General features: G+C 42.5%; 2 protein-coding genes across 4 annotated transcripts; both read left to right on the top strand.

Moving 5' to 3' along the window:
• Window positions 1-546: 546 nt before the first annotated feature.
• Window positions 547-8,331, top strand: LOC139567705 (ADP-ribosylation factor-binding protein GGA3-like). Of its 3 annotated transcripts, none has more exons than XM_071389137.1 (17): window positions 547-695; window positions 1,323-1,407; window positions 1,658-1,733; window positions 1,827-1,925; window positions 2,039-2,162; window positions 2,266-2,369; window positions 2,752-2,832; window positions 3,018-3,155; window positions 3,391-3,472; window positions 3,594-3,713; window positions 3,939-4,175; window positions 4,401-4,462; window positions 4,613-4,848; window positions 5,089-5,384; window positions 5,526-5,695; window positions 6,310-6,420; window positions 6,766-8,331. In XM_071389137.1, exons 1-17 carry the CDS (start codon window positions 656-658, stop codon window positions 6,874-6,876), a joined length of 2,172 nt encoding a protein of 723 aa, XP_071245238.1. In that variant the 5' UTR covers window positions 547-655; the 3' UTR covers window positions 6,877-8,331. The 3 variants fall into 3 exon arrangements, with proteins under 3 accessions (XP_071245238.1, XP_071245237.1, XP_071245239.1); XM_071389136.1 differs by lacking the exon at window positions 547-695 and adding an exon at window positions 712-800 and having other exon boundaries at window positions 6,766-7,025; XM_071389138.1 differs by lacking the exon at window positions 547-695 and having other exon boundaries at window positions 1,364-1,499; window positions 6,766-7,025.
• Window positions 8,332-8,380: 49 nt separating this feature from the next.
• LOC139567706 (small ubiquitin-related modifier 2-like) lies at window positions 8,381-10,983 on the top strand. Its single transcript, XM_071389139.1, has 4 exons — window positions 8,381-8,691; window positions 9,305-9,436; window positions 9,867-9,938; window positions 10,292-10,983. The coding sequence occupies exons 1-4, from the start codon at window positions 8,671-8,673 to the stop codon at window positions 10,355-10,357; spliced, it is 291 nt and encodes a 96-aa protein (XP_071245240.1). The 5' UTR covers window positions 8,381-8,670; the 3' UTR covers window positions 10,358-10,983.
• Window positions 10,984-13,013: the final 2,030 nt, after the last annotated feature.

Genomic DNA, 13,013 nt, shown 5'->3' with positions numbered 1-13,013 from the left:
GTTGCACCATCGAGAGCATCCTGACCGGTTGCATTTTCTTACTTACTTTTTAAAAACTGCATTGTTGTTAAGGGCTCAAAAGTAAGCATTTCACAATAAGGTCTTGTTGTATTCAGCGCATGTGACAAATACAATTTGATTTGATTCTTCTAATCTGCTAGGTTAATTCACCTAACCTGCTACATTAATTCACCTAACCTGCTATGTACATTTTCCTAACATGCTACGTTAATTATCCTAACCTGCTATGTAGGCTAAACAAACCATATGTACCGACAAATTATCATAACATCGGGCTGCCTCCTGGACATGAGCCAGGTGCCCCTTTCAAAACCCCAGCTAAATGGGCTCAAAACAAAAGTGACATAATTAAGCACATGGAGTAATGAGTAGGATTCTGTTTTCACATGCAAAAGTGATTGCTTTCGATAAAGGCGTTTTATCTGCCTTACCAATGATAACTCGTTTGAAAATTCTAACATATCGTAAGGAAAGGAGATGTTGTATGCACCATGACATAGACAACATGACCGATCGCAGCAGATTACTGTTCGATTTGAGAATGCGCTCCTCCCTCACCACTTTTTCCCGTTCACGACCGGTGCCCCGCTGCTCAGCATAATCGAATTGGCCCATTGGTGTCTCCGCAGTGAATATGGCGGATGCGGAAGGGGAGTCGCTGGAGTCGTGGCTCAGTGAGTTACATGCTTGGAAATTAAATTATACGTACTTCTTTATGCATCGTTTTAATGTTCAACAATTTGGCAATTCACAACTACATCACCAGTTCCAGCTAGAATGTACATTTTATACAAATGGCAACAATGGCTATGTTCATTTATTCGTGTTTTGAGTCAATGTTTGGGTCATGAGAGGTGGCTTGCAATGAGCTAACGTTAGCTAGCTATCAAAATGTTTAGGCAACAACAGTTCATGTTCACAATGCCCACTCAATACGACCATTTATTGACTCTTGTTAGGTAGCTAGCTAACTAAGCTTATTTTCTTTGCTAGTTGTCAAGATTTGTGGAATTAGTTTGCTGGCTAGATAACTTAGCAACTACTGTAGTTGTTTACAAATCCACCACCAGCAGGCTACACAACTCTGACTAGCTAACTGCCTACCTAGCTACCTAATTTACTGCAAGGGCTGTCTGCATTCGACTAGATCTTGCTGTACTTGCGTCGAGACGAATGTGCTGTAACTTTCATGACATGTTTGGCTTTTATCACATTCAGACGTCAGCCATCAACAGTTTTTATAAAGGAGCCTTTGAAAACTCAGTCAGAGATAGATATTCATGTGACCCCCCCCCTTACAGACAAAGCCACCAACCCATCCAACAGGCAGGAAGACTGGGAGTACATTATAGGATTCTGTGACCAAATCAATAAGGAATTGGAAGGGTATGGATGCTTTTTCTATGCTCTTCAAGTAACGTTACTGCAGGTCCCCTGGATCATATTTCTGAAGCTGAACTCATTTCTGCAGTGTTAAGGTATTAATCTCATTGTAATCAATAAGGTTTTCTGAATTTGTAATGGTTGTCACTTTTTATTGTTGTCAACTGCATAACCTCAAATTAGGCTCATTTGGAACTGTTGAATCCTTGAATTGTTTGAGATTTGTTGTGATAATATATGATTTTAATTTCAGCCCACAGATTGCTGTGAGATTGTTAGCCCATAAAATCCAGTCCCCACAAGAATGGGAGGCGATACAGGCTTTGATGGTGCGTAACATCCCACTCTTACATTGAGTATTTGTCATTTAGCACTAGGCCTATAATTCTTGGAGCTTTAACATTGACTACTCACTGTTGCAGGTTTTAGAGGCTTGCATGAAGAACTGCGGGAAAAGGTTCCACAATGAAGTTGGGAAATTTAGGTTTCTAAATGAACTCATCAAAGTGGTGTCACCTAAAGTAAGTAGATAATATCAACTGTTTTGTATTGGTCCTTAATCCCATAGTTCTGTATGTAATTTGTGGCTTTGTTAAAATGGAATCCATCCAGCTGAACCCTGTTCATGTTCCAGTATCTAGGTGACAGAGTGTCGGAGGTGGTGAAGAAGAGAGTGGTAGATATGCTCTTCAGCTGGACACTCTCTTTACCCGATGAGGCTAAGATCAGTGAAGCTTATCAAATGCTGAAGAAACAAGGTAGGATTTCAGCATTTTAAAATGACCCTATTTCAGGTTTTCATTGGTTTTTAGCCTATACTGTAAAGTCGCCATGGCACTTCTAACTGTTGCCTTTTTTTAGGTATTGTCACAGTTGACCCTGAGCTTCCTCTGGATAAGACACTGATGCCGTCGCCCCCCTCCCGGCCCAAGAACCCTGTGTTTGAGAACGAGGAGAAGAGCAAGGTGAGATGCTTCCTTCTTATGATGTTTGATGGAAGATCTTTGTATACGGACGATGGAAATGGACTATGTGGGGAAAGTGTTAATTGTCTTATCTTTCAAAAAATGTTTGATTTCTGTATTTGGGATGCAAATAGCCATAATCTATCTAGCCTATGCTATGTCATTACAATAACAATTACACTATAAAACCTGCCTGACTATCTCACCCTCTCTCATTGGTCCTGGCATGTTTGCTTTTCTGAGCTTCAAGTTGATCTATGATCAAAGATGTTTTCTCAAGCCCTGAGATCTGTCACAGGGATTGGCTGCTGTGACTGGACCCTACTGTGGGAAACAGACTAGAGTACTAGAGACTCTGACTTATTATTCTCTCTCTCTGTAGCGACTGGCTGAGCTTCTGAAGAGCAAAAAGCCTGAGGATCTACAGGAGGCCAACCGCCTCATCAAAAACATGGTCAAAGAGGTTAGCCTAAATGCATCATCATACAGACACGCATCCAGTGACGTAGGCAGTAGTTGTGTAAACAGAGCTGCTACACAAACATAATGATGTTGATGACGACCATAATGACGACAAGTGATTGAATCCGGCCCTCTGTCAGTCACTGTGTCCCAGTGGGTTTAAGGCAGGTGTGTGCTGTGTTTCAGGATGAGGTGAGGCTGCAGAGAGCGTCGAAGCGCAGCGGCACCCTGGAGGAGGTCAACAACAGTGTTAAACTGCTCAACGAGATGCTCAGCCACTTCAGCAGGGACCAATCAACAGACGGAGACAAGGAGCTTATCAAAGTTGGTCCACATCTTACATCACTATCACTATTGTAGACTCTTCCCTTCAAAAAATTGGAGATAGACACTTTTTATAGATTAACTTTGTGGAAAAGAAAAGAAAATCGCTTCCAGGACGATGAAAGTTTGCTGAACAATATTTTGTTGTTAAAAGCACATTAATACACGTTGGAAGCATATATGAAATGTGTTGTCATCACATAATATTATTATTTGTGTTGTTTTTTCGTTTCAGGAGCTTTACGGTGACTGTGACAAGTTGAGGGCGACTGTGTTCAAGCTGGCCACAGAGACGGAGGACAATGACAGCAGCTTAGGTAACCAACACTCCCTGAGGCCTGCCATCTTATTAGGCAAAATAGTCAAATCCATTCCATTGGTCATATTGATTGGTTGGATGATCCTTCATTGTGACCTTTGACCTCTCGTGACCCCCAGGTGACATATTGCAGGCCAGCGATGACCTGTCCCGCGTCATCAACTCCTATAAGAGGATTGTGGAAGGACAGACTGTCAATGGAGAGATGGAGCCACTTGGACTGTCAACTACTACACAATGTAAGAACATGAGGGTTCACAGATTTTATTTTCTACCAGGGATTATCCAGTTTTTCCTTTCTGGGGATTCTTTACAAAAGTATAAGCCCCCCCTTCATCTGAGATCACATTGTTGTCTTATTGTATTTACCATCTTTGACTGTTTCACCCTAATCTTGTGAACTTCCCAAATTGTGATAGCAGCAACAAATAAGTGAAACTCAATCTCTTTCCATCCCTGGCCAGGTACCAAAGACAGCAACCAGTCTGAGATCCTGATAGACCTGGCTGGTCTGGACCTCCAGATCCCCTCCCCACCAGAGCATCCTCCTTTAGCCCAGCACCCAGACTTCATCCCAGCCGACCTGCTGTACAGGTCTGCCCCCCTCCAGGATCTTCAGGCCTGCCCTGCCATGGAGGACCCCAGCCCCAGCAAACCCTCTGCTGCACTGTCTCTACTGGACAAGGAGCTCCTCTCTCTAGGTACAGCACACCCTGTATCAGCACCTTTATGTCTTGGATCTGATAAGAAAGCATTAGTCTTCTGTATGTCTTTGTGATTCATGTTTTTGACATTGAATTCACATAGTAGACTCACCTAATCCCCACATATATTGCCAAAGTCTCTCCCTCTTCTGGGAAATGTGGGTTTTCTTGATAGAATAGGAGAATAAATTGACTGATATATTGACTGTTTGTTTGTTTCAGGACTAAATGACCCAGTTCCTGCAAAAGATGACTTGAATAATCTGTGGAAAACATTTTTGCAGGTAAATGGTCATTTTCAAGTGTCCTAACCAATCAATACTTTCAGAAGCATTTATCTGGTAGAAATATTTATCCTTCCTGGAAATATTGATCTTAACAATATCAGCTTGACACACCTTGTTTAATGTGATGTTAAACGCCTTCTCTTCCAGGCTCCCAACCCAGTTTTGGACCTGTTTGGCAGCGCCCTCCCAGCTACTGTATTCTCTGCAGCTTCTACGACAGAGAATACAGAGCCTGTTTCTAAGACAGCCGCCCCTGTCAGTTACCCTCAATCCTCAGTGGCGGCCTCCTTCCCCTACCCCAGTGCGGTTGCCCAGGCAGTCTCTGCCTCCCTGAACCACAGTCTGCAGGACCTGGCCATGTTGGATTTGGGTAGCCCCAAGAGGTGCTCATCTCCTCTACCAATCATACTTTACGTTCCTGTGAAGGCTAGATGCTAGCTAGCATGTACCACACCATGTAACTGTGGAGGCTTGGAAGTGGATAACTGAAGTAACATTTAAATGCCACCAATTGGCGTTATTGCTTGAATATTGCTTGATCTATTCTTTTGAGTGTATGCAGTAGGGATGGGTGGTACAGAGTACAGGTTTAATGTCCATCCATCTGTCATCATCTACTATAGCATGCCTGGTGTGATCAACACTGGCGACCTGTTTGGGATGGGTGAGGCTATGGGTGCCACTGCCTCCCCGAGAATTGGGATCACTGCCTCCAGATCCAGCCCTCTCCCTCTGGGCATCCTACCGGCTGCTGCTGCTGCAGCCCCTACCTTGTCCCCTAAGACCCAGGCTGATGACAGCCCCCTTCTCCGCTCCCTGTCCCCCATTCTGATTCTCCCGCTGGGGCAGGCCAGCCCAGCCAAGTTCCCTGAGATCTCCCTAAGTAATGTCCACGTCCCCCTAGAAGCCATCAAGCCAAGTGAGTCCCAGGAAGACCTTAGCCTGCCTTCAGGAGTTTCTGGGTATTGTAGTCTGGTCAACACAGATGGCTCAGTACAGTAGCTGGAAGTCCAGATACTGAGTGTTTTCTTCCTCTCTCTGTCATTCTGTGATGTTTAAGGCAAGCTGTGTCCTGTGACGGCCTATGATAAAGACGGGGTCCGCGTTCTCCTGCACTTTGCCACCGACTGTCCGCCGGGCCGGCCGGACGTGCTGGTGATGGTGGTGTCCATGTTGAACACGGCACCTCTTCCTGTCAGGAACATAGTCCTACAGGCTGCTGTACCCAAGGTAAGGCTGACTTGGACAGTGGACACTCGCGCTGTTACAACCTGTTCAATTACACTGTAGTCCGTACTTACACTGTAGTACAGGGATAATCAACTAGATTCAGCCGTGGGCTAATTATTTTTCTTGAGCGGATGGTCGGAGCCAGAACATAATTACAAATAATTTGTAGACTGCAAATTGACTGCAAGAAGATATAATATTTTAAAACCTTGCTTACATTTGTTTATGATCACACTCTTATGTGTGGGAATAATGAGGAACAGATTCCCAACATTAAAATCACTTGGAGCTGATTTCCTGGTGTTTTGACAGTATTTTATGTCCAACAATAGAGAAAAAAAAGTTTGCTCAGAACCTGGAGGGCCAATTAAAACCAACACTGCCAGTTGGGGAACCCTTCTGTAGTTGATTAAAATAACTCATGAGTATCATTCTTTTAGCATACTTGAATCCTCACTCTCCTGACAAGTGAGATATGTTCAGTGAGGTACTGCTTCAGACAGGCAGTGAAGTTTGCTCAAACTATAATATTTGTGAGTTAATATATATGAACCAAAGCCTGTCTTCAAACTGTCACTGATAACCCCCCCTGTTCATTCCTTCCCCCTTGCCAGTCGATGAAGGTGAGACTACAACCGCCCTCGGGAACTGACCTGGCGCCCTTTAACCCCATCTTTCCCCCCGCCGCCATCACTCAAGTCATGCTGCTGGCCAACCCACTGATGGTGAGAGTCCTCCTACTGTAGTCAATGAGTTATTCATCTGATACTTGCATGAGTTGAAAATGTGGTTATTATGGTGTAATAAGATATTCCACTTAGCAGATGTGTTATGGTACAGTGAGTGCATTCATGTTTTTTGTCTGTGTGATCCCTGCTAAGGTTCAGGATCCATTATTCCATCCTTTAGTTGTTACTTGGTCTTTATGATTCCTTACATCACCTACCCATGTCTCATATCACCTGGATCATTTGTGTGCTTTAGTTTGAAGTCAAAATGATGCCACAATGCTAACCAGCAGGCTAAACTGGCATGCTTACTCTGTGCCTGTGTGTGTGTGTCTCTCGCAGGAGACGGTCCGGATGAGATACAAGCTGACGTTCACACTGGGAGAGCAGCAGTGCACAGAGACTGGGGAGGTGGACCAGTTCCCCCCAGCCGAGATATGGGGGGCTCTATAGCCCCCCTAACCCCAAAATGGTGCCAGGGACAATACAGCAACACATGGTGGGGACAGCTTGAGTCAGTTGACGCTACAAAGACTGTATTTGGGGGAGAATTGATGTATTTGCAAATGTTTCATATACTAGTAAGTTATTAAGCGATATTATCATTATGCCATTTGTTACATTGTCCTTCTGTTAGGTGTCATGTTTATTTATTTATACTTCAAACCCAATCTTCTCTGAATGGAATTGTTACAGAATTGCTGCACTTTAGAAATTCCATACAGACGGTTTGGTTTTAGGGCAATCATATACACTTTGAAATTTAACTTTGAACGGTCAAGAAGAGCCAGCCTAGCATGTGATAAGAGTGGAAGTTATCACATGATATATATCGGGCACTTACACAAGACTGTTACAATGAACTACCAGTAATTGGACAGGGACAATCTCCCGATTGTCACAGTTAATGGAAAATAAGCCCTAGACTAGTAGCATACGGTATACATATCTCTTTTCCACCTGCCCCCTTTCACTTTATTCCAATACAATACCTCAGTAGAAAATGATGGTGCAGATATCTGACAGTACAGACAGATAAATGCTGAACACTTGCATAATGTTATTGAGAAGATCTTTGAATATATTCAAAATAATTATTTGTAATTTGGGAGCAGAGTGCTATTTATCTGGTCAGGTGGGAATTTTCTATTTCTGCCTATATATTTCTAGTAGTGCTATTTTGACATGTTTCAGTTATGGGAGGTGGTGGCCTGCCAAGATGTGTGACTGAATCCTTAAGTATTTATTTATTTTTAGGTGCTTGTCATGGAAGTATTGGTTTCCAGAGATGGTGTTAGCTAAGCAAGCTCTGAATTCTTCCCTGCATACTTGACTTTGAATGGCTTGGTAGCAATTTAATATTAGTTTGTAGAAACCTGGGGCTTATCCAGGAAGGTGAAATGTCATAGCACTTTCAGATAGACCTGTATTGAGTAGAACAGGGAAGCTTGTTTGAATAGGGAAGCTTGTCAGCTCTATACATTACATTTCTATCTGCAACGTCTTAAACGTTGCATCCCCATTCAAACAGCCTATGGTGAAGGTGCTTTGCCTGCAGTGGTACAATAGGACATGAATCGGTAACTCAAAATAGGGCTTATGGGTGTCCCTTGCAATGTACTTGTATGTAACAGGAGTGTCTGACTATCTATGTCTGTATTCTGTCTGTGCGTTCTCAAGCCATTTTCTGTTATCAGTACCAGTGTTACAATGGGAGGAGGACTCTTCCAAACTTTAATATAAATTGCTGCTCTATTTATTGTCCATTTTAGAGATTGACAAATTAATTAATGTCCATTAATGTGTGGTTATTTAATGAGATTGAACAGAAGTAAGTACTGTATATGTATTTTCGAATAACTGTTTCACCGCATGAAGAATTAAAGTCTTAATTTTAAATAATTGCCACATGCTGTATGTGGTATGTTCATATGCCTGCCCTAACCCACTTGCGCCCATACAGACTTTGATTTCCGGCGATGAAACACCTATAAATAATCAACCCTCCTGGAAAATGTAATTTTACTTTGTATTTTTAAGTTTAGTTTCACACCAACAAGCAACACTGGGCACACACACTGTGAATGCTCATAAATGTAACACTGTGCACACACACTGTGAGTGCTCATAAATGTATCGTCATGGAAAAAGCGCAGCACAGCCTGCTCTCCAAACTGGCGCAGATGGAAGTCGCGCTCCTGCCCAAGCGTTGTGGAGAAAGCGCAGAGTCGCTGAAGTGTAGCAGCCATGGCAGACGAAAAACCCAAGGTGAGCAATGAAACGTATTTTATTCGCAATATTTACAGTGAAGTTGTATTCTCGTTATGTTGGTCTGTATGGTATTCTGAAAAGGTTTGAGTTTTAGAGCAGCTAATTTACTTAACCGGTTGATTTACTAGGAAATATTTCAGAATCGGTCTGGACCGCTTGCCAAGGCTAACTGCTAGCGTGTAACGAGAGCTAGCTAGCGAATAATATCAGTAACATTGTGCCTTTTGTGATGTATTCATGTTTTGTCAGTCAATAAAATCAGTTTAATTTTCTAATTTAAATGTAATATTCATATTCATGTGTTTTCTTGTCATGATGCGCGAATGCAACCTAGATGGCTAGCTAACGTCGAGGGCCCGTGCCCGAATAACAGTATGGCAGCTAGCTACATACAGTTGTTAGCATGCTAACATGATCAATTAGCTTGTTGTAATTGTTATGAATCGGGAGTATTCCGTGCAGACCATTGCACTTCACAATAATGTCTCTATCCAAATATCATAAGTGATTTGAAACTTAGTTTAGATGTGAGTGATAGTTTAGTTACTAGAGAATGTACCAAATATCCATTCCCTTCTCTAATCATGGAATCTGTTTTATTTGTTTTTAGGAAGGAGTAAAGACGGAGAACAATGACCACATCAACTTGAAGGTGGCAGGACAAGACGGCTCAGTGGTGCAGTTCAAGATCAAAAGGCACACACCTCTCAGCAAACTCATGAAAGCATATTGCGAAAGACAGGTAAGGCACCAGTAACATCCATTGACTGACAAACATGCATGTGTAGCACATGGGGATGTGTGAAACTTACTCCTCAGCCTGAAGTATCCCCACTTGCGCTAGGAAAAGCTAGAGTAGCTAGCTTTTCATGTGGCGCCGACTGGTAAGACGCTTCAGGAGTGCGGTCACGTGTGCTAACAAGGCAGAGGTCCCGAGTTCGCGCAAGGTATGAGCAGAATCGGTAGGAAGTGGTACTCGCTAAGAAAGCAAGGTGACGTCCTGTAAACATGCACTCAGGCTGAGGGCTTTATTACAATGCACAAGTTCCCTTGGTGACGTCCTGTAAACATGCACTCAGGCTGAGGGCTTTATTACAATGCACAAGTTCCCTTGATTGAAGTATTGTGTATTTGCAGTTCAAATTTAAGTGTCTTTTGATGCCTTTCCACAGGGCCTGACGATTAGGCAAATCCGGTTCCGGTTCGATGGTCAACCCATCAACGAGACAGACACACCAGCACAAGTAAGTTGGTCGATAAGGTTTGTTATTGTTGGATCAAATCCTTGGTTCCTCTTATCATATGTTTGAGTTGACTGTTCATTGGCAACTGGTTTTATCCTGTGCCGGGGTCTGCCTCCAGGACCACATAGGGTCTTGGAGGCAGAGGTTCAATCCCTTACTTTCTCTCCTGTAATCCTCTCATCTGGCTCTCCAGTTAACATTCTGATCTGAACCTGTCAATAAAAGTTCAAAATACCCCCCCAAAATCTGAAAAACGTGTTATCCTGCCCATGAATAATGTTTACACGGGTAGAAAAAAACTTATAAATTGCTGATGCTATAACTGATCTTGACTATGACTTTTGTTTTGTCAGTTGGAAATGGAAGATGAAGACACAATCGATGTGTTCCAGCAGCAAACGGGAGGTTTTTCTCACTAGGGGCCTATGTTCCCCACCAACACCCCTACCTCCCCTGTCAGCTCGCCTCTACGTTCCCTATAATGTATTTTCTGAAACTCTGCTTTTGAATTCCAAGTCGACTTCTAACTCCTATCCCTAGGCACTTAATGCCAATCTGAAAATATTGGATAGGTTTGACCAATATGGTAATATGACTTGCTGTGTTATAGCCATACTTCCAGTCCTTTCAGGTCTACAGGAGTTGGGTCAATTCGGGTATCAGCATACCTAGCTCTACAAGTGTCAATACCATTCACTCTGATATTCACATAACATACTGTTGTATATTATTGAATTTATTCTGTACATAAACATCTGAGTGAGGGTACCTATTGTCAGATCCTGTTTCATGTACTGAACTAATCCAGCAATCAAAGCCTACAATTTTGGACAATGTCTTTTGGAAGGTGTATGTGTAAGTTCTTTACATCTAATTCACCCGTTTTGACAATTGCTGGTCAGACTTCTGTTTTCAGAGATGGATTCTTTCTTTTTCATAATTGTAGAAGTTGTTTGCAATGCAACTTGTATTGATGTTCTCCAATAAGCCTGCATTTAAATTGACTCACATCTGTTATTGTTAAATAAATTGATTCTTTTTTAAATATGTCTCTGTCATAGATATACAGTGCCTTCGGGAAAGTTCAGACCCCTTAACTTTATCCACATTTTGTTAGCCTTATTCTAAAATGTATAAAATTATTTCCCTCCCCTCACGCTACACACAATACCCCATAATGACAATGCAAAAACTGTTAGAAATTTTTGCAAGTTTAGAAGAAGAAAAAAAATCATTTACATAGGTATTCAGATCCTTTACTTTGTTGAAGCACCTTTGGCAGCAATTACAGCCTCGACTCTTCTTGGGTATGACGCTACAAGCTTGGCACACCTGTATTTGGGGAGTTTCTCCCATTTCTTCTCTGCAGAACCTCTCAATCTCTGGTTGGATGGGGAGCATTGCTGCACAGCTATTTTCAGGTCTCTCCAAAGATGTTCGATTAGGTTCAAGTCCGGGTTCTGCCTGGGCCCCTCAAGGACATTGAGACTTGTCCCAAAGCCACTCCTGCTTGGTCTTGGCTGTGTGCTTAGGGTCGTTTTCCTGTTGGAAGATGAACCTTCGCCCCAGTCTGCGGTCCTGAACAGGTTCTCTCTGCACTTTTCTCCATTAATCTTTGCCTCGATCCTGACTAGTCTCCTAGTCCCGACCGCTGAAAAACATCACCACAGCATGATGCTGCCACCACCATGCTTCACCGTAGGGATGGTGCTAGGTTTCCTCCAGACATGACGCATGGCATTTGGGCCAAAGAGTTCAGTCTTGGTTTCATCCGACCAGAGAATCATTTCTCATGGTCAGTCTTCAGGTGCCTTTTGGGCATTCTCCAAGCGGACTGTCATGTGCCTTTCACTGAGGAGTGGCTTCCGTCTAGCATTCTACCATAATTGCCTGATTGGTGGAGTGCTGCAGAGATGGTTGTCCTGGAACGTTCTCTTATCTCCACAGAGGTACTCTAGAGTATCAGTGACCATTGAATTCTTGGTCACCTCCCTGACCAAGGCCCTTGTCCCCTAATTGCTCAGTTTGGACAGGCAACCAGCTCTAGGAAGAGTCTTGGTTGTTCCAAACTTCTTCGATTTAAGAATGATGGAGGCCACTGTGTTCTTGGGGACCTTCAATGCTGCAAAAATATTTTGGTACCCTTCCCCAGATCTGTGCCTCGACACAATCCTGTCTCTGAGCTTTACGGATAATTCCTTTGACCTCATGGCTTGGTTTTTGCTCTGACATGCATTGTCAACTGTGGGACCTCATATAGACAGGTGTGTGCCTTTCCAAATCATGTCCAATCAGTTGAATTTACCCCAGGTGGACTCCAATCAAGTTGTCAATCTCAAGGATGATCAATGGAAACAGGATGCACCTGAGCTCAATTTTGAGTCTCATAGTATAGGGTCTGAATACTTATGTAAAAGAGGTATTTCTGTTTTTTTATTTTTAATAAATGTGCAAAAATGTCTTAACCAGATTTTGTTTGTCATTATGGGGTATTGTGTGTAAATTGCTTAGGAAATAGTTTTATTTAATCCAATTTAGAATAAGGCTGTAATGTAACAAAATGTGGAAAAAGTCAAGGGGTCTGAATACTTTCCGAAGGCAATGTCGGCCTCTGTGCATGTTCAGATGGTAGAGAGGAGATTGATGATGCCATCACTTACAGCAATCCTGACATTCAAAGATGTATGTACAGTAGGCTTATTGAATTTATCCTGTCATGTACTCTTGATGATGGGCAGTAAAGAAATTTTGTTAGGAAAAGTGCAATTTTATTGATATGCCTGTGTGTCAATTACACACAGACTATAAAAGGTAGTTAGGGCCCTGTGTTTTGGTTAATCATGTCACCTGACCTGGATTTTAACTTGGATTTGGAGCCTTTTCCAAAAATTAAAGCAATTGTCTTGAGGATGGTGCTGGACCATCAGACATAAAAAGAAAAGGGGAAGTTGAATAAGCGTTAAATAAATGTTAAAATCCAAGTTGCGACATAATGATGATTATCAACCATCTGTTTACACAGGAAGCCCAATTCTGATATTATTTTTCGCTAATTGGTCTTTTGACCAATCAGAT

This window comes from Salvelinus alpinus, chromosome 2, assembly GCF_045679555.1.
Source record: "Salvelinus alpinus chromosome 2, SLU_Salpinus.1, whole genome shotgun sequence".
Lineage (NCBI taxonomy): Eukaryota > Metazoa > Chordata > Actinopteri > Salmoniformes > Salmonidae > Salvelinus > Salvelinus alpinus.
The sequence above is the reverse complement of the archived record's forward strand: the minus strand, read 5'-3'. Positions and strand labels throughout refer to the sequence as shown.

What these genes read in the sequence shown, in the direction of transcription:
- LOC139567705 (XM_071389136.1), top strand. Translation starts at nt 737, where the DNA reads ATGCATCGTTTTAATGTTCAACAATTTGGCAATTCACAACTACATCAC. An exon ending in GGACAATGACAGCAGCTTAG is followed by an intron (nt 3,473 to 3,593) that starts GTAACCAACACT and finishes CGTGACCCCCAG; the next exon opens with GTGACATATTGCAGGCCAGC. An exon ending in GATTTGGGTAGCCCCAAGAG is followed by an intron (nt 4,849 to 5,088) that starts GTGCTCATCTCC and finishes CATCTACTATAG; the next exon opens with CATGCCTGGTGTGATCAACA.
- LOC139567706 (XM_071389139.1), top strand. Translation starts at nt 8,671, where the DNA reads ATGGCAGACGAAAAACCCAAG. An exon ending in AAGCATATTGCGAAAGACAG is followed by an intron (nt 9,437 to 9,866) that starts GTAAGGCACCAG and finishes GCCTTTCCACAG; the next exon opens with GGCCTGACGATTAGGCAAAT. An exon ending in AGACAGACACACCAGCACAA is followed by an intron (nt 9,939 to 10,291) that starts GTAAGTTGGTCG and finishes TTGTTTTGTCAG; the next exon opens with TTGGAAATGGAAGATGAAGA.